Source organism: Dromaius novaehollandiae, unplaced genomic scaffold (assembly GCF_036370855.1).
Source record: "Dromaius novaehollandiae isolate bDroNov1 unplaced genomic scaffold, bDroNov1.hap1 HAP1_SCAFFOLD_37, whole genome shotgun sequence".
Lineage (NCBI taxonomy): Eukaryota > Metazoa > Chordata > Aves > Casuariiformes > Dromaiidae > Dromaius > Dromaius novaehollandiae.
The window spans coordinates 1,828,198-1,851,757 of NW_026991398.1; the positions used below are offsets into that span (position 1 = coordinate 1,828,198).

A 23,560-nucleotide genomic window follows, 5' to 3' on the forward strand; every position below is an offset into this window, starting at 1 on the left:
AGGGCTGCCGAGCCCCGGGGCTGCTGCAGGCAGGGGACTGGGGCCCCAGAGGCCACAGGGCCCAGCCCAGCCCTGCCCTGCCCTGCCCTGCCCAGGGCAGCAGGACGCTGCCCGTGGACTCCAGCACCCCAGCCATGCCCAGGGCCCCTGCGCCAGCACCAGGGCCGGCACCAGCAGCAGCCCTGGGGCTGCTCCCCCACACCAGGCACAGGGCAGCCAGCAGCCCCATGGGACCCCTGTGGCAGAGGCCAGACCCTGCGGGGCAGCAGCCGGGCCCCAGGGCCCTGCACTGCCTGGGCACACGGCACCGGGCTGCCCCCAGGCCCCGCCACACCCCGCGCTGCTGCCCACAACATGGCGCCCAACTGCGGGGTGGGGAGGGGAGGGGCAGAGCTGGCCGCCAGGGCAGGAGGCTGCAAAGTTTCCCCGGCAACGCCCCAGTGCTGCCTCCTATTGGCTGCTGTGAGGAGGGGGGCTGGGCTGGGTTTGACTGGTGGCTCTGTCAGCCAATCAGAGTGCAGCATGTGGAAACCCAGCCCTGAGAGCATGGTGAGACCAAAGCGGGAGCGAGGGGCTGGGTGAGAGCAGGTGGGAGCAGGGCTGACGGGGCTGCGAGCGCGTCCTGATGGCGGCGGGTGCCCTCCCGCCGGGGTGGGGGCAGTGGTTCTGCCGCGGGGTTGCTTTCCTCCCGGAGCTGCAGCAGGGGCTGGTGGGGCCGGGAGCACGGGACAAAGCGCCCTGGCCCCGGGGCAGCTGCCCTGCGAGCCAGACGTGCCGGCTGCCCCCGAGCAGCTGGGCTGGGGCGGCTGGGGGGGGTTGGGGGCAGGAAGCTTTGCCCCTGCCCTGGGTTGCAGACCCCTTCTCCAGCCTTTCCCGAGCTGCTGCTTTGGGAGCAGTAACTGGTCCGTAGTGGATGTTTTGCTGCCTGATGAGTGTTGCGAGGCCCCGGGGTGAGTCCGGGAGGCTGCTCAGGAGCTGGCTGAGCCTTGGGGGAGGCAGGGGCAGCTGCAGGCGGCAATAGCCGTGTGGCCGGGCTGTGGGCAGGGAGGTCACGGCTGTCTGCGAGAGCTGGGCCAGGAGATCCCCAGGGTCAAATCAGCTCTTGGTCAGTAGCTGCCAGGCCAGCAGGAGGCCTGTGGCTCAGCTGTTGATGATGAGGTCACTTCTGCTGGAGTAGCTGATAGGCCAGCAGCAGGAGCAAGGCTTGGATGTTGATGGTGAGGTCATTTGTGACCAATTACCTGACTGGATAGCAGCAGAGTTGTGAGTGGAAAGATGATTGTCAGGCCACTTCCAGCTGAGCAGTGGTTGGGGCAGCAGCAGATCCACGGCTGGGACACGTGCTTTGGAGCTCACTTCTGCCTGAGCAGCTGATTAGCAGGATTTGGCTCAGGGCTGGGGAAGCTATCGTGAGGTAGCTGCTGTCTCAGAGGCTTGTAGGCCAGTGACAGGCACATGGCTGTGAAGGGGACTGTGAGGTCATCTCCTTCTGAGTCCCTGATAGGCCAGCAGCAGGCCCCTGCCTGCGAAGGTCCTTGTGAGGTCACTGCAGACAGAGCAGCTGCCAGGCCAGCAGCTGGCACCTGGCTGGGAACTGACTCGGAGGTCCCTCCTGTCCCAGCAGCCTCTCGGGCTGCAGCAGGCGCCTGGCTGTAAAGGTGCCTGTGAGGTGCCTTCTGGGTGAGAAGCTGATAGGCCAGCAGCAGTCTGTGAAGTGGGGAATGTGCTGGTGAGGTCAGCTGTGTGTCAGTATGTGACAGGCCAGTAGCAGGCCCCTTGCTGGGAATGGACTTTGAGGTCATTTCCTCCAGAGCAGCAGGGAGGCCAGCAGCAGGCACGTGCTGGAGAGATGTTTGTGAGCTCAGCTCTGTCTCAGTGCCTGACAGACTGTGTGGAGGCACATTGCTGGGAGAGTCGCTGTGAGGTCACTTGTCTCTGCAAGGCTAGCACTTGGCTAATGGCTTGGGCATTTGCCTGTGAGGTCACTTGTGCCTGAGTCCCTGATAGGCCAGCAGCAGGCAGATGGGTGTGGAGGTTGCTTGTGAGGTCTCCTTGGCAGAGGACCTGGTAGGACAGCAGCGTGTTGGTGGCTAGGGAAGTTGTTTTGAGGAAACTTGTGTCTCTGAAGCCATAGGCCATCAGCAGGCACCTGGTGGGGACATGCACTTGTGAGGTCACTTCTATCTGAGCAACTGCTAGGCCAGCAGCTGTTGGTGGTAAGGTGACTTCTGGGTGTGGTGAGTGTGCCCAGAGGAGGGATTGACACCTGCAGATCTCTACAGCAATATGGAAATCGAAGTATGTGCAAAGCTGATAGGCCAGCACTTGACTCCTGTGCGGGTTAAGCGCTTGTGAGGTCACATCTGCCTGAGTACCTGATAGGCCACCAGCAGGCACAGGGCTATTTAATGAACCATAGATACTATAGTACCTTTTCCAGGTTGGGATTGAGAGGTGGCCCGTCCGCCCAAGTCAAATTAAGTGAAGGTCATCTGGAGACGAGATGTTACATCCCTATGTACAAGCTCAACCACACGGGAGCTGGGCAAGAGCAAAATTCAGCAAGACAGAAGACTGAGCAAGCCCATGTTGTCTGTGTGAAGAATTTTACTCTTGCCTTCCAAAGAAGGACTTTGGATTAGTAAGTCATATACTGGTTAGTACAAAACATTAAACATCTTTACCTTTACTGCTAAAGATGTGAATTATATCTACTGAGGATAGGAGGGCTCTACGAGAAAAGAGCCTCGCTATCCTTAATTGGCGGCTACTGGAAAGTCCAAGGTCAGCGAGGAAACTGTCGTTTGCCTTATGCCACTTCCTGCGAGCGCCAGTTGGGAAACCCAGGAACTCCACCTCTCCAGCTTTGGTCAATGCTTTCACTTGTTCTTCAAGAGGTTGATACTTTCGGACTTTCTCTGCCGCTGCGTCCCCCAGAGATGACAATCCGCTCTCGTAGCAGACTGTAACATCCACTACTTTCGCCCAGCCTTCTTTAGCCACCACCAAATCCAGCTTGAAGAGCTCGTTGTTATTATCTCTGAGGTTGGGCTCTACATAGATCTCCCAAGCCAGTTTCTTAGCTTCTCCAGCCAGCAATCCACAAAAGATGTTGTGCCTTTTAATCCGTGCGTCCTGGACTGCAGGGCAGTATCCAATAATATGTGAACAAGTCTCCCATTCTGCAGGACAATGCCTGCATCCCTTTGGTGCCCCTTCTCCCAGCCCACGTGCCAAATACTGCCTAGTGGGATAGACATTGGCACGCAGCTGTATCACTGTTAATAGCTTCCTGTGGGGAATGCCCCAGTAATGTATGAGCCAATCATAACTGATACTATCATTCTCAAAGTTCTTAATGCTGTGGCCCTGTGCTTTCGGATTGACCCAGTTTTCTAACTCTCTTTTCCTCCACTTGCTAGGAATAGGATAGATGACCTGGGGAGATGGTACTTCCCATTCAGAGGTCGTCTCGCTCCCATCCAGTACGGTCAGAATTCCCATGGGGAGTTCTTCCCCAATTGATGGTATTTTATCGGCCTTTCCTCCAGTGGCGATCCACACCTTCTCAAAGGTGTGGATCCACCCATCCCGTAGGGCTAGGATGTAGGTTTTATGGTCACTCCTGTCTCTGCAGCTGATTGGCCAGCAGCAGGCACATGACTTGGATGTTGATTGTGAGGTCCCTTCTGCCCAAGTACCTGACTGGAGAGCAGCAGGCACATAGCTGGGTCACGTCCATCGGGAAGCTGAAAGGCTGGCAGCTGGTGCCTGGGCTTGGATGTTGTTTGCGAGGTTCTTTGTATCTGATCAGCTGATGGGCCACTGAGAGGCTGATGGGTGGCAAAGTTATGATGAGGTGAATTGTGTCCTGGAAGTTCCTAAGCTACTAGGAGGACCCTGGCTGTGAAGATGACAGTGATGTCACTTCCGTCTCTGAAGATGATGGTCCAGCAGCAGGCACCGGGGTGTGGAAGTGCCTGTGAGGTCACTTGTCCTGGAGAATGCGTTAGGCAGCAGGCTCACAGCATGGGAATGTGCTTCTGAGGGCACTTGTGCCTGAGGACCTGATTAGGCAGCAGGCACAGAGCCTGCTGGCACAGAGCCTGCTGGCACAGAGCCCTCGCCCTGCTGGCAACACTCTTCCCAGGGCAGCCCAGGAAACCATTGGCTTTCTTTGCCATGAGGACATGTTGTTGCCTCATGCTGCTTCCTGTTGTCTACCAGCACCCCCAGCTCCTTCTCTGCAAAGCTGCTGTCCAGCCAGCCAGCGCTCAGTGTGTCCTGGTGCATAGCGTTACTCTTTCTCATGGGCATTTCCCTTTGTGGAGCTTCATGAGGTTCCTCTGTGCCCATTTCCCCATCCTGCCGAGGTCCCTCTGCATGGCAGTGCAGACAGCTGTGGTATCATGGCTGTATTGTAGGAGAAGATTGTGTCTCAGAAGCTTATAGGCCTTTAGGTCTACATGCACATGACCCTGCACAGGGGAACTGTGAGGTGACTTCTGTGTCTGCAGGTGATGGGCCAGGAGCAAGCACAGGAGCTGGAAACTGTCTGTGAGGTCACTTCTGCCTGAGTGTCTGACTGGACAGCAGCTGGCACATAGCTGGGTCATGTCCCTCCGAGAAGCTGACTTGGCAGCAGCAGGCATATGGGGTTGGAATATGATGATGAGAGTACTGGTTTCTGATGGGCTGATAGGCCCCAAAGCTCAAAGGCCAATCTGAGGCAGATGGCCACGAAGGTGATGGTGAGGTCACTTCTGTCTCTGCAAGTGATGGGCAAGGAGCAACAGTCTGTGAGGTGACTTGTGCCTCAGTACCTGGGGTGTGAGTTTTCTACCTGTGTGGTTTGCACCTCGAAGTAGATGGTGCCATCTTCTCCAGTTTATCTTTCCTGGAGCTCAGACATGTACGTTTTGCCCTCAGGGGAGCTGAATCCCACCCATGACGGTTAAACCCATGCCCTGTGTTCATCCAGAGGACAGCAGGGAGGGTTTTCTCCTGTTGGCTTGCTCCCATGCCACAGGGGCTCTTCAGCTGGGATTTGTCTCCCCTTGTTTTGGACAACCACCATTGGGAGGTCCATCCACTCTTGCTTGTACAGGCTTCTCTTACAGCTGACAGAGGGTCTGAACCCTTATCCGGGATAATTCATCCTTGCAGCACTGTGAACTCACCTGGCTCCTCCATCCTCTCAGCCTCTGGGAGCCTGATCAGCCCAGGCACAGCCTGGCTATTAGCTCACTCCTGGACTCTTCTCTAGAGGTGAACCTCCTCTGAGGTGAAATCCCAAGTGTGGATCGGAAGCTAATTTGGACAAAGGTCCCCTCTTGGCATTGAGGTGTGGAAAAAAACAAGTGAGGGTCAGTTCCTTCTAGAGTGGTCCAGGGCTGTCCCAGCAGGCCTTGCACAGTTAAGCTCACCCACCCATCATCAAACTGTACTTTAGAGCATGCAGTGTGACTCCTTCTTGGTATCACACTATATAAAACCCCCCGTGGCTGGTAATAATACATCATGACTACTTTGGGCACGCTGAGCTGCCACTGAGCTGAACCTTCCAGATCCTGCCTGTGCTGTCCCTGGGGCAGCACCCTGGGCTCAGAGGAGATCTAGGCGAGGAGCTGTGCGCTGCTCGGTGGCAGGTCCGCTGCAGAGGGGCGAGTCCTGAGCAGGGTGGCCGTGAGCCGTGCCTGCCTGCCTGCCGGCCGCGGGCTGGTGGGGTGGCTGCAGCAGAGGTGCCCTCACAATCAGCACCCAGACAGGGCCCTATCACCTGCATATCCCCCTCCCCTCCCCAGGGCTGTCATTGCTGCTGGGTGGGCTCTCTGATGCACTGGATGACATCACAATGCCTGCTGGCCAGCACATCTGCTGAGGGCCAATCAGGCTGCTGCAGTGGAATTGACCTCACAATCAACACTGCAGCCATGTCCCCTTTGCCTGCCTCTCCCCATGCTCTGCAGATGCAGAAGAAAGGACAGAGAGGCAGAAGAAGAGATAGGCAGTACGTCTATTTGAACACAGTAGTTCCTCAGAACAAAGTTTCTCCATGCAGAGTGCTGGTAGGAAATGTATCGGGAATTAATAACTGTAAGTACATATATGTGTATATATATAATAAATATATACTGTTAAGGAATAGCGAACTGACACTGTCTAGAGGTAGCTGCTTAGCACAACTTATATAAAACTTGCTTAGCATGAGTAGCTAAATTTGCTGAAGCCTTAGGCTGCACTTAGATAAAATAATGAACTTTTACTTAGTCCAGTAAGAAAAGGCCCTCAGAGCTGGTTCCAGCTGGGAAGATAAGGAAGTTACAAGCAGTCTGCATTCCTGCGTCTCACACTCCGAAAGGGAGGGTGTCTGCATTCCTGCGCCTCACACTCCAAAAGGGAGGGTGTCAAGGCTTTGAAATAAGACCAGTGCAGGGCATTAGGACCTTGAGGGGCAAAGCCTTAGCTCACTGCTGGGGCAGTGTTGTTATGATTTAGAATCTCCTCCTCCTCCTCCTCCTCAGGACCTTAAGACACAACAGTAAGACCCAACAAAAACAGAGGTACAACCAGCATCAGAGACTGCAAAAACCAAGAATAAGGAGAAAAACAGCTTACCTCAGAGTGACAATGAGACCCAATGAGGAGCAGGAGACCCCAGACCAAAAAATTACTATTGATCTAACTACCGCGTGAGGGGTGGGAAATGTAAGCTGAAAAAACTATAATTGTCCAGAATTTGTTTATGTTAGGGTCCCTCTTCAGAGGCACCCAGCTCAAGCTGTAATTACTGCACATGCATCATTAATATTTAATTATTTAATTTGTTTTGATTTGGCTCTGAAATTTTCTGTGGGAACCTAGGGTCGGGCCCTGTTATGGTGGCCGACAAGCCTATTTTCCGTAATATATACAATAAAAACAGAAATAAAAAATCCATTCCAATTGATAAAATTGCATAGAGTTATTTTTCGAATAGGTTTCACCTTATGACTAGTAGTCAGTGTTCAGGCCTTTATTCATTTGCCCACAGATAGAGGCTATTGCTGCCTGAGACGCCCTGGGGTGGCTGTGTGCCCATGGGGAGCTGGGAAATGTGACCCAGGACCTGCGAGAATCTTTCTGGAGCATTAGGTGGTCACCAGAAGAAGTCTCTCAAGACCTCTCAGTGAGAGGGACAACAGGGAAGGAAACGGGAGTGTGGCTAGATGGTTAGGGACTGCTTTTGGACATCACTCTAACACAGCTATGTTGAGGTTTGTGCGGATTTGGCCATCTGAAGATACAGCATTTCACGGAAGCTGGTCACCCTGCTTGCCTCTATCAGTCGAGAGAGCGCGACACCTCAGTGTGTGACTTGCTCTGTGCAGAGAGTGAGGAGTGGCATGGGCAGCCCTGGGCAGGGGGTGGTTTTGGTAGACTGGACTCTATGCGAGACGCAAAAATATCTGTTTTAATGGTGCAGGCCTGATTATAAGAGAAAGGTCTAGAAACAGTCAATAAAAAATGAAACAAGGAAGAAATTAAGAGGATGATCCAAAGCGAAGGAATGTTTGGTTGCAGTTTCCAGGTTTTAACCTTCTCTGTGTTCTTATGGTCCTTCGCTTTGATTTCTTTAATATAGTGGTGTTTTATGGGGACTTCGTGTTTTTTCTTTGTTTTTTTTTGTTTTCAGAAGGAAAGTAATTTTCAGAGCTTGGGTGGGAAGCAGTCACTTGGTCATGGACATGTGGTGCCACTGCAGGTGCCCTGGTCCCCTCTGCCCAGTCTCCCTCTGCAGCTCCAAGGGGCTCCGGTCTCCCGCAGGTCCCCTGTGAAAGCTGCCAGGCCCAGGCAGGTCCCTCAGAGACACCAGGGCCACTCCAAGTGCCACTGGATGCTTGTGGTTGGACAGCTGAGCTCTGCCTGGAAAGGTGAAGAACTGTTTTCAAGATTTCAAAAATATGACACCACTTTCATCAGCTCAAATGATTGGCTAATTTAAAGTCAATGTTTTCCTGTCATGAAACGGTAGAAATCTTCAGGAAGGGTCTTAACCTGGGGAGAAGAAATATTGATCTGCCCTTGACTTTGTGTTTCCACTGCTCTGTCTATTAGGCTGTGGATGAAATATCAGTGATCTCTCACATATTTCCACATGTCCTGATTAAACTGATCATTTCTAAAGTCATCTTTGCATCAGACGATCTGGGCATATGCACTTTCCATAGTTTTCCAATTTTCCTCCCTCCTCCCCTTGCTCTTTACTCATTCAGATACCTCTCAACTCTCCAGTTGCTGCTCTGAGCTTCTGGGAGTCTGAAGCTTGCCTCGTCTTTCAGCAGTCTCATTGTCTCTTTAGCCACCTCCTTTGTTCTGCTTCTTGTCTATCCCTTCCTATCTATCTGTCAAAACCATTTCAAGGAAGGTTATGTCTTGTGGGCAGTGGAGCTCACTGGAGGTAGCTTGGACATACAGTTGAGGAGTGTCTTTTATCTTTTATCAAACTGTTTCAAATTTGATTTTTGTTTGATCACAATTAAGACAAATCCTTCTGTGTCTCTGCAGCTAGTTCTCTAAGGAAAGCAGGTAGGAATAGGTGCATATGAGCTGTAACCTTCAGCTACAGAATTGAGAGGAAAAAGGTTAGATTTTAACCAGAGTGCTCTAAGTCCCCAGTGGCTGATGAGGGAACTGGCAGGGCTGAGGAGCTGGGGAGGAAGGTTGTCCATACATGTCTCCTATCAAAAATACTGCTTCTCCTACATGCCCAGACTTCATTCGGAGACCCAGTGGGTCAGTCTGAATTGGAAAATGTGGGTATCGCTTACTCTGAAAACTGAAGAATAAAGAAAGCTTCAGAAGCTGACCTCTTTTGTTTTCAGGTGCTCATTGAAATCTGCCTAATTTCACCTGAAATCTTTCTAATTAGCCACACAAGACTTGAAAAACTGAAGGGAATTATGGAAAGAGGCATGACTCCTTAAAGGGTTTTTAATGACCCTTTGGGTGTATCTGGTGCTGAGCCCATGAAACACAGTTGCTGAGAAGAGACTCAACAAACTGCTCAAGAAGTTACAGTCAGAAGCAAATCCCAGGTTTCTTGGAGTGACAACAGGTCCCACTGAGGGCCATTACCAACAAAGCCTCCCCAGGGGCTGATTAGAGCAGAAAGGTGGAGGCCCTGATTGCAGGCAGGCAAAGGCAATGTGCAGGTGGCTGTGATGCCAAGTCAGCCTGGATGCGTGTTATCAAGCAGAGCAGCCAGGCACTGACAGCCAGCGCCTGGGTAGGGTGATCCTTTCCATCCTGCATTGCTCAGGGCTCTTCCTGGGGGCAGTGTGCAGGTGGGGGTGTGCAATGCCAAATGCTAGACCATGATACGGCACCTCCTGGGCTCCCAAGGGACAAGGAGGCAGCAAGGCCACAGTGCTTTGAGGAATGGTGTCTTCTCATGGGCCTCGGTGGCAGAGACTCCAGCCATAGGAAGAGGACAAAGACCTGGCTGTGTTGGGAGGTTTCAGCCTTGGTAGTACCCCAGGCCATCTCCACTGCAGGTTGTCCTATGCTTTCCCACACCTGTGCCTGTTTCCCTGCAGACTCTAGACACTCAACCTGCTTCTCCACCTTGCTCTCACCCCGGGATCTCCTGATCTCTCCTGATGTCTTCCTGTCCTCACTTGCTTCTCCTTGAAACACAAAGCCAGGGGCTGATCACAGACTCCTGGGTGACCTGTAGCACCACAGCACTACCGTACGAGTGACATTTCCCTTGACCTCCTGGCTGTGCTGCTGGTCAGACAGCCCACGATGCTTCTGGCCTTCTTTGCTGCCAGGCAACACTGCTGGCTCATGTTTTGCCTCCTGTCCACCAGGACCCTCAGGTCCTTTTCCACAGAGCTGCTCCCCAGGCACTCAGGCCCCAGCCTGTAACACTGTGGGGTGCTGATTAATCCCAGGTGCAGGACCTGGCATTTGTCCTTGTTGAATTTCATGAGGTTCCTGACAGCCCATTCCTCCTGCCTGTCTAGCTCCCTCTGAGTGGCAGCCCTCAAGCATATGACTGCCCCTCTCCCCCACCTCCAGTTTGGGGTCATCCACAAGTATGATGAGTGTTACCTCCTCCATGTAACTAGTACAGATGATAAACAGGACAAGTTCCTGGGGAGAGATCAGTGGTGCTGCACTTCTCCCTGTCCTCCAAGAAGAGTGCTACCCATTTACCATTGCCCCCTGACCATCCAAGCAGCTTTTACGCATCTGGTTGTCTACTCTTCTGGACTGTAACGTTCTAACGTGCATACAAGAATATTGTGGGAGGCAGTGTCAAACACCTTGCTGAAGTCTGGGTAAAAGACATTTACTCTTCTCCATCCACAAATACAGTTATTTATTCATAGCAGGCAATCAGGTTGGTGAGGCACAATCTACCCTGGGTAAATCCATGCTAAGTGTTCCCAGGCACCTTCTTCTCCTTCATGTGCCCAGAAATGTGATCTGAGAGGATTCTTTCCATGACTCACTCCTCACCAAAGTGAGGCTGAACTGCCTGTAGCTCCCCAGGTTGTCCTTGTGGCCTTTTTGGAAGATGGATGCAACATTTGCCTATATGCAGTCATTAGGACTTCACTCCATCTCCACAACCTTGCAAAGACGGTAGCGAGTGGCCTTGCAGTGACAGCAGTCAGCTCTCACAGCATCCTCGTATGCAGCCCATCCAACCCCACTGACTTGTGTAGTTTGAGTTCTCACAAGTAATCCCTCACTAACCTCATCCACCATTGGCTCTTTTTCTCCTCTGGAGTCCTGACTCAAGGCACAACAGCCCAGGAGACCTTGCTTGTGGAAAGGGAAGCTAACAAGGGCTTGAGTTCCTCAGACCTATCTGCATCTGCTGCTACAAGATTCCCTGTCCCATCTAGCAGGGCGGCCACATTTTCCTTTTTATTCTTTGATTCTTACTGGAGCAATAGCAGCTCATCTCCATGCCCTTGACATCCCCTGCAAGTGTCAATCCTAGGGGAGCTTTTTCTTCCCTAACACCATGTCTATGACACTGGACAATATTTCTAAATTCCTCCTTGGCCTCTCCCTTCTTCCCCCTGCTGTATGCTGCCCTAGTACCCTGGAGCTCAGGTGTGAGGTCCCTCTTTAGCCATGTTGGTCCCCTGAGGTGTCTGCTAGTTTTAGCAAGTATCGGGATGGCCCATCCTTGTGCTTGGCAGGTCTGTCCTTAACGACCTGCTGGCTTTGCTGAGCTCCTGGGCCCTTCAGAGCTGCCTCCCCTGGGATCGTGCACCAGTCCCCTGAACAGGCCAGGAAGTCTGCTCCTCTGAAGTCCAGGGTCTGTACTCTGCCACTGTCCTTCCTCACTCCCTCCAGGGTTTGGGACTCCACGTTTTCATGGTCACGGTAGGCAAGGCTGGCACTATCCTATCCCTGATCAGTTTCTCCTTATTTCTAGCTTCCAGATCCAGGAAGACATCACCCTTATCTGGCTTGTGCATCTCTTGTGTATATTTGGGCTGCAGAGCCTCAGCTGTGGCACAGGGAACAGATTTGTAATGGTAAAACCTGTTACCATGAGCCAAAGACACCATGTGTGCAATGGCCCCACTTCAGAGCAGAGACATGCTGGCACGGATAGCAGGTGGCAATGTAGTGGTGAAAGGAGGTTCCCACTAAGAGAGCAAACCCTGCAGTGCCCAAGGCCAGGGAGAAACAGAGCTGGGCTGTGCTGAAATGGCAGGAAGGATTTGGCTGCCTGAGCTGACTTTGTATCACCTTGGGGCCTGTGACAGGGGTGAACCAATCTCCAGGAAGGACAAGGTGTCACCAAAGAACTCCCTGGACCTGCATGTCCTGTGATCCAACCAACCTGTGGACATCACTAGCACAGTCCCTGTTCATATCATCTGAGGGGGTGAGAAGTTTTTCGTGGAGAGAAAAGCTAGAAGGGCTTGAGAGTGCAGGGACTACAGTGGAGACCTTGGTGTGATGTGCCTCCCATCTATGCAGCACTGCTGGATGTAGATAGGACGGCCTTGCCCAAAGGCAATGGTGGAATCCAGTTGTTTGGGCACTGGTAGGAAACCTGGGAGGCCCTGGGGTGCTTTCCCAGCAACCACTCCAGAAGGACATGGCTTTCCTGTAGGTTCCATGCTGAGTTTGCTAGAGATCTGTGGTTTTACTGGACACCCCAGGCATGGTACATGGCCCTGCCTATGGCCTATCTTTATGTCACTGAATCTACTGTCTGCACTGAATTGCATTAGCTATTTGCATTGCACAGATCTGCTCATGTCTCAGCTTGCAAAGTGAGCAGAGCTCTAGTTGCAGTAGGTATCTAGGGTCATTTCAGATGGCCAAGGCAATTCCCCACCTGGCCCCCACCTCATGCTCCAGAAGGATGTGGGTGTCATAGTTGCTCCATCAGAACAAGCAGACTCTGGCACATGCTTTGGGCCACCTCTGTCTCCTCCGCTGTCACCAGGTGTTTGTCCAGCTGACTCCCACCCTTCATCTCCAGTGATGACAATGGGAGCTTAGACAAGGAGCTCCTATGCAGACACCTCTGTGGTGCTCACTTCAGTTTTGGCAAAGGGAGTCCCACCTCCTGCGTGTTTTTTTGTGGAGCTGACAGGAGGGATCTAATCCCACTCCATCCCTGGGCCTTCTAAACCACCCTGAGAAGCCTAAACTGACTCATCTGAATTAACACCTGAACCATGAGTAAATGAACTTCCTTCTTGTCCCTGCCTAGGTTCCTGCCTAGTGAAGGTACAGGAATAGGTGCTTCCAGAGTGGGACATTTCCGCTTCTTGCAGATAACCATCCACTGATGAGACAAATTGCAATGCTGCAATCAGTCTCTCTCCACTCTTTAGAGAGGGACCATCGGTGATTATTTTAGTTTATTGCAGTGAACATTTCCCAGGAGGAGGGAGCACAAGGGACAGAGAAATTCAGGCCTTCAGCTGGACCCTGCTCCTGTGTGGGGCCAGGCTCCTGGGATGGAGGGAGCTCATGGCAACCTGGCAGCACTGCCCAGACACAGATGTGTGCAGGAGCAGCTCCTCTGCAAGGAGCAGCAGGGCTGCGGGCACTGCCTGCTGCTGCTGACATGGGATGAGAGAAGGCAGAGAGAAGTGCAAGGCAGTGTGGAGTGAGAGAACAGAGGAGAGCTGCTTGTGGGAGAAATCTTCAGAGCCTTTTGCATGGTAAGTCTCTGGCTGCAGGGCAATGCTAGTGAGATTCCTGGAGGGGTCTTCTAAATGGAGCCCATCCAATGATTGGATTTTTAAGGATCACTCTGCTGGCTTCTCCTTTGTAGAGGAGAGGGAGATGCTTCAGAGCAGGATTCCTGCCACAGCATCACAGGCACAGGGCATGCTGCTCTCTTTTGCTGGAGATGGCGGCAGGGGTGGGAAGCCAGGGAGTGCTCCAGAGACTGCACAGGGCTGTGATTCAGGGCAGTGTCCCTGTGCCCCAGGGTGCTGTGTGCCCAGGGCAGTGACTCTGCTGCCTGCGAGGGTCAGCACTCAGCCTGCCCAGGGAGCTCCCCATGGCACTGCGGGGAGAAGCTCTGGGTGGCAGGGCAGGTTCATTCTCCCCCTGAGAGAGTGCTGTGTGGGTCAGGGTCACAGTTGCTCACAGCTCCAGCTCACCCTGAGCACATTCCTGAGGGGACTTTTCAAGAGGGAGCTCAGGGCAAGGGCTACTTGGAGTGGAAGGAGCTTTCCTTTTAGGGTATGTGCTTTCAGTTCCCTACTTTTTGCAGGCAGATGAAAGAAAAGAGTTTTCTGCTTTGACAAAGAACTTGGACTTCTAAACTAGTGCTGTGAAAAACCTCAACAAGCCCCTTCATCCTCACCCAGCCTACAGACAGCATCGGCATCACCTTTAAGGCATTATCAGGCTTTATGTGACCTGCTGCTTAGCACTTTGGAGCACAGCAATGCCCCTGGCCAGTGCCCTGTATCGGAAGGTTTCTGTAAGGTAGAACTGAGCACACACAGGGTAGGATGGGATCTTGGGACAGAGAAAGAGCTGCCAGCAGGGACAGCTCCAGGCAGCAGAGATGGGCAGGGAAGCCCAGCAGAGCCTCTGTCCTGACAGCCATGGGGTTCAGGGCATCAGCCGCCTCCTCTGCAGCCAGACCTTTGCCAGAGGAGAGGTGCCTCTCTCCTGCCACGAGCCCATTTCATGCCGCCCGACAATGGGCCTGAGAGCAATTGTCCTGCAGTGTTGCTGTCTTCATGGTGCAATGCCCTGCTGGGGAAGGGGAAGGCTTTCCCAAGTCCCCCTTTCTCTCTCTCCCTCCTTGCCTCCCTTGGCAGCAGGATCATCTTGTTGCTCCTTGTTTCCTCCCCTCTCCAGGCTGCTCCTGTTCTTGCTCTTGGGCTCCCTGGGCTTGGGGGTTTTCAGCTGCAGTTCAGACACTGATGCCGCAAGCTGTGCAGCAGAGGGATCTGCTTGGGAATGAAGTTGCCCCAGACCCCTTCTAACCTGTGGAGTGCCAGGAAATGCAGTCCGTGGGATTGGGAATTGAGCTGACTGTCCCTTAAGGACAGTCCGTCTTTATTCCTAATGGTCCTTTGACCATTTCCCTGTGGTGTCCTGTCAGGCTTTAAGCTGCCCTCCAGAAAGGCACAGCTGTCTCATAGCATATCTGTGATATCTGAGAGACCCATGAAGAAGGTGCAGAGATGCTCAGAGTATGAAGGTGATGGTGGGAGGCTGTGGACGGACAGCTGAAAAGAGCCCTGTGTGTCCTTAGTTAGAAGGGGAGTATGGAGACCTCTCTCTGGTGCCTGGAGAAAGGGAGAGAAGGTTGGAGATCTGCACTTTGAAATGGGACTCCTCTGCCCTCAGCAGGGGCTTGTTTGTTTTCAGAGTAACATCATCGGCCAGCTCAAAGAGGTGTGAGCACAGGAGAGCTGGGAATGAGACTAATAGACACACTGGCTGTCCTCCCTCTGCACCAAGTGACAGAGGATGCTCTCCTCTCAGGGCTCACAGTAGAAATGCCAAGGATTTCTCCTTTTAAGGGGCACTACCCAGGGGTGACAGGGCATCTCAAAGAAAAACAATATTAAGAAAATACCCAAAACTCATTTCTGCAACCCTCATTCCTTAGAACTGGGAGTGAAGATGCTGAAAAGCCCTTCCACAAGACGAGTGGATTTCATTTGACAGAAATTGTGAATGTCAGAGCTAGTCACCCCCATTCCAATGAACCCTCTTCAGGTACGGCAGGACGGACTCTACCGGAGCGCGTGGGCTAATGTCCCTGCTCCTCATGACACTCTCAGCCAGCACAAACCAGAACTCAAGCAAGGGAAGTGGGCAAAGGGCTTCCCTATAAAGAGAGAAGCAATGTGGGATTTTAATGAGAAATTGAATGTTTTATTAATTTATTTATTTTCCTTTAAAAGTCTCTCCTAACATGTCCCTCTATTTTTCTCTTTGGACAGTCCCCCATGCCTAGTGGGAGCCAATGTCCAACGACACCTCCTTCAGTGAGTTCCTCCTCCAGGGTTTCGCAGACACACGGGAGCTACAGCTCTTGCACTTCTCGCTCTTCCTGGGCATCTACCTGGCTGCCCTCCTGGGCAACGGCCTCATCATCACAGCCATAGCCTGCGACCACCACCTCCACACCCCCATGTACTTCTTCCTCCTCAACCTCTCCATCCTCGACCTTGGCTCCATCTCCACCACGGTCCCCAAATCCATGGCCAATTCCCTGTGGGACACCAGGGCCATTTCCTACCCGGGATGTGCTGCCCAGCTCTTTTCCTTCTTTTTCTTAGGTTCAGCAGACTATTATCTTCTCACAGTCATGGCCTATGACCGCTTTGTCGCTATCTGCAGACCCCTGCACTATGGGATCCTCATGGACAGCAGATCTTGTGTCAAAGTGGCAGCAGCTGCCTGGGGCAGTGGTTTTATCTATGCTCTCCTGCACACTGCTAACACATTTGCAATACCACTCTGCCAAGGCAACACAGTGGACCAGTTCTTCTGTGAAATCCCCCAGATCCTCAAGCTCTCCTGCGCAGATGCCTACCTCAGGGAACTTGGCCTTCTTGTTGTTAGTCTTTGTTTAGCTTTTGGGTGTTTCATTTTCATTGTGGTGTCCTACGTGCAGATCTTCACTGCTGTGCTGAGGATCCCCTCTGAGCAGGGCCGGCACAAAGCCTTTTCCACGTGCCTCCCGCACCTGGCCGTGGTCTCCCTGTTTGTCAGCACTGGCATGTTTGCCTACCTGAAGCCCCCCTCCCTCTCCTCCCCAGCTCTGGATCTGGTGGTGGCTGTTCTGTACTCAGTGGTGCCTCCAGCAGTGAACCCCTTCATCTACAGCATGAGGAACAAGGAGCTCAAGGATGCCCTGAAGAAACTGATTCAATGGGCCCAATCTCAGCACTGATAGCTGTCCATTTTGCATCAATTCCTCAGGGTATCTCCCATCAAATCTGTGTGTTTTGCATTTCTTTCTTTCTTATTTTTCTCTTTTTGCTTTAAAAAAAAAATCAGGTTCATGTTACGTGTCGGGGCAGGACGGACGAGGGAAGCAAGAGGCAACCCAGTATGGGCGATAAACAAGCTTCAACTTTATTGGTAACAAGCACAGCTTATATAGCTCATTCGACTCTCGATTACATACTTGGCGCACATCCATTGGATAAGAATTGTACACGCCCTCCTGACAAGTCTCTTGGCCGACTGCCAGGGACTTCTAGTGTCCGTTAGTGGTGTGCTGTTTGTTACCTACACTGTGCTGTAACTAAAGGTCAAGTAAAGTTCAAAACCTCTGTAATTTTCCTCAAGCTAGCACCTATACAAGCATCTCCATAGAACTGTGTCGCTGTTCCTCAAGCCATTCCCCAACAGTTATGTCTACTCAAGAATCTCTCATTTGAATCTGACCCAGGGACGGTGTTGAAGCAGGAAGCCCGGTTTCCCCCTTCATCAGCAGCGACTGGGGAACCTCAGAGCCCCCTAGTCTGAGCTCCCTCGGATGCCCCAGTGCAATGAGGAGAGTTTCCCTTTGCAGTGTCTCTTCTGGCGCTAACACCAAGGGAGCTCAGGGGCACAGAGTCAGGCTCAGATGAGTTCCGGCCGGGTGAGACCATGGGTCCCATGTCCCCTGGGTCACAGTCAGGGTGTGATCTCACACCCCTCTCCTGTGAGGGTGGCAGCCAGCTGTCACCGTGGGCTGGTCCCTTCCCTCTAAAGTGCTCCAACACCACAAGTGGAGGGGGAGGGGAGGGGAGGGGAGTCAGGCAGCAGCTTGTGGGGACAGACCCCGTGCTTGGCAGTATCATCCCCCCACTGCCACAGCAGGCATTTCCTCACTGCAGCCTTCCTGGGGGGGCTGCAGCTGTCCTGAAGACACATCCACCCACAGCAGCAGGAATTACTCTTTTTAGAGTTGTTTTCTTCATTTCCATGATGGCCTTCTGTGCTCTGTGGATATGACGCAGGAGTTCTCATAACCTGGTGGTGGTAGGCTTGTGTTTCCACGTGCATGTCCTGGAAGTACAGGCAGGAGCAGGCAATGGACACCCTTATGTCAGTCCTGGCCTCCAGAATAACATTTCCACAATAAAAGGGGATCTCCCCTGTGACGTGCCTGAAGTCTGGCCTTTCTTCAGGAGATGGAGTCAAAAATATGCTTGAGGGGTTGGATCACTAAGAGGTCTGGTGTTCTACTTCCGTACTCCATGGGCTCAAGAGGATGAGCTCAGAGTCCCTGGGTGATCTGTTAGGGACCGAGGGCTGCACTCAGAGCTCATTTCTCAGTGACCAGTGCCAGTGGGGATGGGGAATGGTGTCTGAAATGTCTGCCTGGGGCTGTCCCGCAGGTGACAGTGCTGATGACAGATGCCCAACCTTCTGGAGGGGAAATGGAGCTCCACGAGAGCCCAGGGGATGTCCAGGGACAGTGTGTGCCTGGGGGTGGGCAATGAGTGGAGCCTCACAAAATGAGGGATGGTCCATGGTGGAGTAACCAGAAGGTAGAACACTAAATCCAGGTATGCATGGGGAAACGAGGGCTCTGCAATCCCCAGAGAGGCAGTGGGGACCCAGGCGTCCCAGGGAAGGGGCCCTGGAGAGTGATTCCTGCACCCTCAGTGACACAGGCTGGAGCTGGTGCCCCTCCAAATACATCTCCTGCCATTGCCAACATCTTGGGGTCCCTCTGAGCACTGTCCATGGGCACAGACAAGTGCCAGCAGTATCAGTGGTGGTGACCCCTGTCCAGCTGGGTCTGCTTCCCACCCCAACCAGCACGGTCCATGGCCCCACAGCAGGGCTGCTCCATGTGGGAAGCGGAGCCAGGAGCCGAGGGTGCCAGCAAGGCAGGTGGGGCAGGGACCCACTGATGAGAGGTGCCGTTCTGCAGAGCCTGGACAAGAGGAGCAGAGCAGGCTTGGGGATCCTAACCAGGGTCAGGCACAGTCCAGTGATGGCCAGATGGGACTGCAGGGCTCCTACAGCCCTGCTTTGTGTGGGAGGTTGGACTGGAGACCTCCAGAGGTCTCTTCCCACCAAAACTCCTCTGTGAATCCATGAATTCTCAGCCTCTACTCTGGCACCACTGGCACGGGGACGAGAGCACCTGGGGCAGAGCAGAATGAGCTCGTCTGGGAGAGCAGCAGGGGGAAGATCCCAATGCCCCTCCCTGGCTCAGCCTTGGTGTTTGGAAAACTCCCTCATTAACCCTGAGAGGCTCCATCTGCCTCTTCCAACCTCCCTCTGCTCCTCTCCCCTTAGCCAAAGTGGAGTCCAGCATTGCCTGGGGACTCTCTTCCCCATAGGGAGCAGAGGGAGGATCTTCACCAGCCCCACGCTGACTTTTCCACCCCCAGCTTTTGCAGTTGCCTGCGCCTGGGTCTGCCCACTTGCCTTCACCATGGTCACAGCTGCACTGAAGCCCATGAAAATCTTGGTGCTCCTACCTTCGAGCTGGCATCCACCCTGAACCTGGAGCCTGATCAGCCACAAAGGCATCACCCCTCCAGTGCCCTGGCCCTGAAGCCGAGAGCAGAGGTCTTTGCCCCAATTTCCCTGCTCCTCCCCTGCTCCCAGCACTGCTACTGCCGTGCCCATGTCAAACTCTCCTGTCACCAGACTGCTCCAGGCCTGAGGCAGCTCCAGCTCCCTCCAGGGCTGTGCTGGAGCCTTTCAGGAGCAGGCTGAGGTGGGGCTGGCACTGCTAGGGTGGGTCAGGAGAGGGCAGCTCCCCTCTGCCACGCTGGGGCTGGGGCTGGGGCTGAGGCTGGGGCTGGGGCTGAGCACAGCGTTGCCCTGGGGAGCTCCCTGAGGAGCCGCTCCGGGGATCCTCCACCTCTGCCCTGGCAGCAGCACCAGCGCTCAGGGTGCCGGGGTGGAAGTGCGCAGAGGGTGGAAGGGGCATGGGCTGCCCAGGGGGAGCATCAAGACCTTGTCCATGCATGCAGGGATGGAGTGAGGAAAGCCAAAGCTCGGCTGGACCTGGAACCACAGACCTCAGATGTGGAAACTGCTGGGGTATTCTTAAATGACTCTTAAATGATCCCCTGGAGTCTGAGGGGTCAAAGCACCCAGCCCCTGCCCAGCCCAGGCTGTGCCCAACGTGAGGGTCAGCAGACTGCTGTGCTTCAGCGTCTGCTGCGTTCTGGTGCAGAAGAGAGGCCATGCAAGGCTGGTCTTTTCCCCTCCATCGGGATACGGAGACCTGCAGGAGGACGGAACTGGCCATGGACCACCCCACAGCTGGGTGAGCAGCCAGTGCTGGAAAGGGGTGATGTGAGGGGCTGGTCTGGGACGATGGCCCTGGGGCAGCTTCCCCACTGTGTCCATGCAACACAGGGAACAACCTGGGCTCTCCTCTCCTGCACCCACCATGTCCTGTTGCCTTTCCCAGCAGACCTGCATTTGCCTGCAAGCACACGGCTCTGTGCTCCCACACTGCCATTCACACGCAGGAGCTGCCTGCTGGCATTTGTCCTCTCCCAGGTCCTTTCCAGACCAGACCAGACCCTCCCTGGCCCTCCCCAGCTCCCCTGCCCTCTCCCCAGCACACCCAGCACAGCAGACCAGGCTGGGGTGGCCCCACAGCAGTGCCTGTGGCAGGGGGCTGCAGAGCTCTGGGCACTCACCCCACAGCCCCAGCCCCTCTGCAGGGCACAGCAGCTGCTGGGGGGCAGAGAGGGGTGTCAGCCTCCCCATCAGCCCCACACCTGGGGGCCAGCAATGGCACAAGGAAATGGAGGCCAGGCACTCCATGTCTCCACTGCTCTCATGACCAGAGATCCTTCACCCTGGCTGCCTGCAGCCCCTCTGGGCAGCCCCTCTCCCCAGCACAGCACAAGAGTCCTGGCCCCGGGGCTCCTCGGGCAGCTCCAGTGACAGAGCAGCCTGCCCGGAGCTGACACACACAGGAACAGGTTTTCATTTATTCCTCCCCACAAGCACACGATTGCTCCCTCGCTCTTCTCTGTAGACCTCCCTGCTCCCCAGAGAGCCTCTCCCCAGGTCAGTGTGTCCGTGCTGGCCCATCCAGCCATTCCTGCACCTCTGTCCTCTGCTCCCTGCAGGGCCCTGGGCTGGCAGTGCTGCTCTGCAGGGCGAGCAGATGTGCAGTGGTCCTGGGTGACTCCGCACTGGCCATGCTGGTCAGGGCAGACCCAGCTGGACCAGCATCATTGCACCTGACAAGCCCCTCCCCAGGGTCTGTGGCTGTGGAGGGTCCTTGGAGCAATCACAGGCCATTTCACATTGCTCAGGATGGGTTCAGAGGTGTTGTTAGACCCAGCCTACTCCCTTTCCTGAGACTGCAGAGCCCTGATTTGGTGCATTCCCTGGTTTGGCCCTTTACCTTCAGGTGACTCCACTTGGTTTGGGGAGTCTCCACTCACTGTGCACCCCAGGCACGCGCTGCCCCTGGAGATGTCCTGTGCTCTCCATCCAGGTGGCTCCATATTCCCTTCCAGAAGGATAGACATCTCTCACCAGCCCTCTAATAGGTGGGACAGTCCCTGGCGGAGACCTCTTGACCACTCTCCCTCTCCAGGGGCACTGGGCAACCACCAGTGAGAGCTGAATCCAGCCCTCATTCCCTCACACATCACCCAAAAAAGCTCATCCCCCTTAGCCTATGGAAATCACAGGCACAGCAACAGGGCCTTTTGGGGTGCAATTCCCTGAGCACATTCTTGGCTCCAGCTTGGGAAGAAGACCCCATCGTTCAGGCACAGGACTAAGAAGGTCCACTTTTATTGCAGAGATACTACTTGGGAGGCCAGCTCTGACACAATGAGGGGCAGATTTACAGAAGGCCTCTGGGTCAGACCCATGGGGTTTGGACTAATGGAGAAGCGGGAGGAATTCAGACGCTTGTGTACAAACATGACTATCACAGACAGAACTCCCAAAACACAAGAGCTGTCTGAGGTAAACTGGGAATTGCTTGTGAAAAGCTGAGGAAATCCCCTTTTATTAGAGACAGGCCAGCTCTGACACAGTGACAGACACATTCACAGAAGGCCTCTGGGTCAGACAGACCGGGTTTCTGCCTCTGGAGAAGTGGGATGAATTTAAATACCTCTAAACAAACATAGTTATCACAGGGAGAATACCCAAAGCACAAGAGTTTTCTGAGAAAATTAGAAATCAGCTGTGGAGAGAGATGGGCAGTTTATTGCTGCTGAACTAGTACCAGCTGAATCAGTTTCCTCAGGGCCTCCTTGAGCTCCTTATTCCTCATGCTGTAGATGAGGGGGTTCACTGCTGGAGGCACCACCGAGTACAGAACAGCCACCACCAGATCCAGAGATGGGGAGGAGAGGGAGGGGGGCTTCAGGTAAGCAAACATGACAGTGCTGATGAACAGGGAGACCACAGCCAGGTGCGGGAGGCACATGGAAAAGGCTTTGTGCCGGCCCTGCTCAGAGGGGATCCTCAGCACAGCAGTGAAGATCTGCACGTAGGACACCACAATGAAAATGAAACACCCAAAGCCTAAACAGGCACTAATGACAAGAAGCCCCACTTCCCTGAGGTAGGAGTCTGAGCAGGAGAGCTTGAGGATCTGGGGGATTTCACAGAAGAACTGGTCCACTGTGTTGCCTTGGCAGAGTGGTATTGAAAAGGTGTTAGCAGTGTGCAGGAGAGCGTTGACAAGACTACTGCCCCAGGCAGCTGCTGCCATTTTGACACAGGCTCTGCTGCCCATGAGGGTCCCATAGTGCAGGGGTTTGCAGGTGGCAACATAGCGGTCATAGGCCATGACTGTGAGGAGAGAATACTCTCCTCCAAAAAAGAAAAAAAGCAGGAAGACCTGGGCAGCACATTCAAAGTATGAAATGGCCCTGGTGTCCCACAGGGAATTGGCCATGGATTTGGGGACAGTGGTGGAGATGGAGCCAAGGTCCAGGAGGGAGAGGTTGAGGAGGAAGAAGTACATGGGGGTGTGGAGGTGGTGGTCGCAGGCTATGGCTGTGATGATGAGGCCGTTGGCCAGGAGGGCAGCCAGGTAGATGCCCAGGAAGAGCGAGAAGTGCAAGAGCTGCAGCTCCTGCATGTCTGCAAATGCCAGGAGGAGGAAGTCATTGAGGGAGCTGCTGTTGGACATTTTGCTCTCTCCAGGCATGGGGGACTGTCCAAAGAGGAAAAGATATTGAGAATTTAGGAGAGAATCTTCAGGCAACCCCCCTCCCCCACATGTTGCAGTTCTCACGCCACCCCCCACATTGCCTCTGTCCTTACTGAGAGGATCTTTGTGCAGCTCCCTTTCTTCAGCTCCACTTTGCACTGACTGTGTGTGCTGCTGTGAGGAGCAGGGGTCTCTGCCTGTGGGCTCCAGAGGAGTCTGTCCTGCAGTGCAGCAGTGGGAACAGGGGAATGGGGGTCACTAGCTGTAGCATGTACCATTTCTGTCAGGTGAAATCCACCTGTCATGTGGAAGAGCTTTTCAGCACCTTCACTCTGTATTATAGAGAATAAGTGTTGAGAAGCAGAGTTCTAGGGATTTTTAAATGGTGTTTATTTTCTACTAGATGTCCTTGTCACCCCTGGAGATTGCTCCTCGAAGAAGAAATCCTTGGCATTTCTACTGTAAGTCCTGAGAAAAATGGATTCACCGTCCGTTAGTACAGAGTGAGGACAACTACTCTGTTTATTATTCTTGTTTCCAGCTGTCCTGTGCTTGTAATTCTGTGAGCTCGTGGACAATCACACTCATATGTTGCCCTGAAAAGAAACCGGCCACTGCTGAGAGCAGATGAATCCAGTTTCAAAGTGCAGATCTGCAACCTTCTATGCCTTTCTCAGGGCACCACAGAGAGGTCTCCACACTCCTTGCCAGAGACACACAGGGCTCTTTTCAGATGCCCATATACAGCCTCCCACCACTATCTCCATACTCTCAGTATCTCTGCACCTTCTTCTTTTCTCTCTCAGATATCACAGAGATGCTATGAGACAGCTGTGCCTTTCTAGGGGGCAGCTTGCAGCCCAACAGGACCCAAAAAGGAAACGGTCAAAGGACCATTAGGACTGAAGATGGTCTCTCCTTAAGGGAGAGTCAGCT

The 23,560-nt window shown here is 53.7% G+C and overlaps 2 protein-coding genes across 2 annotated transcripts; one reads left to right on the forward strand and one right to left on the reverse strand.

Moving 5' to 3' along the window:
* Window positions 1-15,463: 15,463 nt before the first annotated feature.
* On the forward strand, window positions 15,464-16,411 carry LOC135326205 (olfactory receptor 14A16-like). The gene has a single exon (XM_064504055.1). The coding sequence runs from the start codon at window positions 15,479-15,481 to the stop codon at window positions 16,409-16,411; it is 933 nt and encodes a 310-aa protein (XP_064360125.1). The 5' UTR covers window positions 15,464-15,478.
* Window positions 16,412-21,245: 4,834 nt separating this feature from the next.
* On the reverse strand, window positions 21,246-22,225 carry LOC135326206 (olfactory receptor 14A16-like; the record flags this gene model as incomplete). Its single annotated transcript, XM_064504056.1, has 2 exons — window positions 21,246-21,365; window positions 21,761-22,225. Coding segments are annotated over 2 exons (585 nt in total), but the record flags the coding sequence as incomplete, so codon positions are not given.
* Window positions 22,226-23,560: the final 1,335 nt, after the last annotated feature.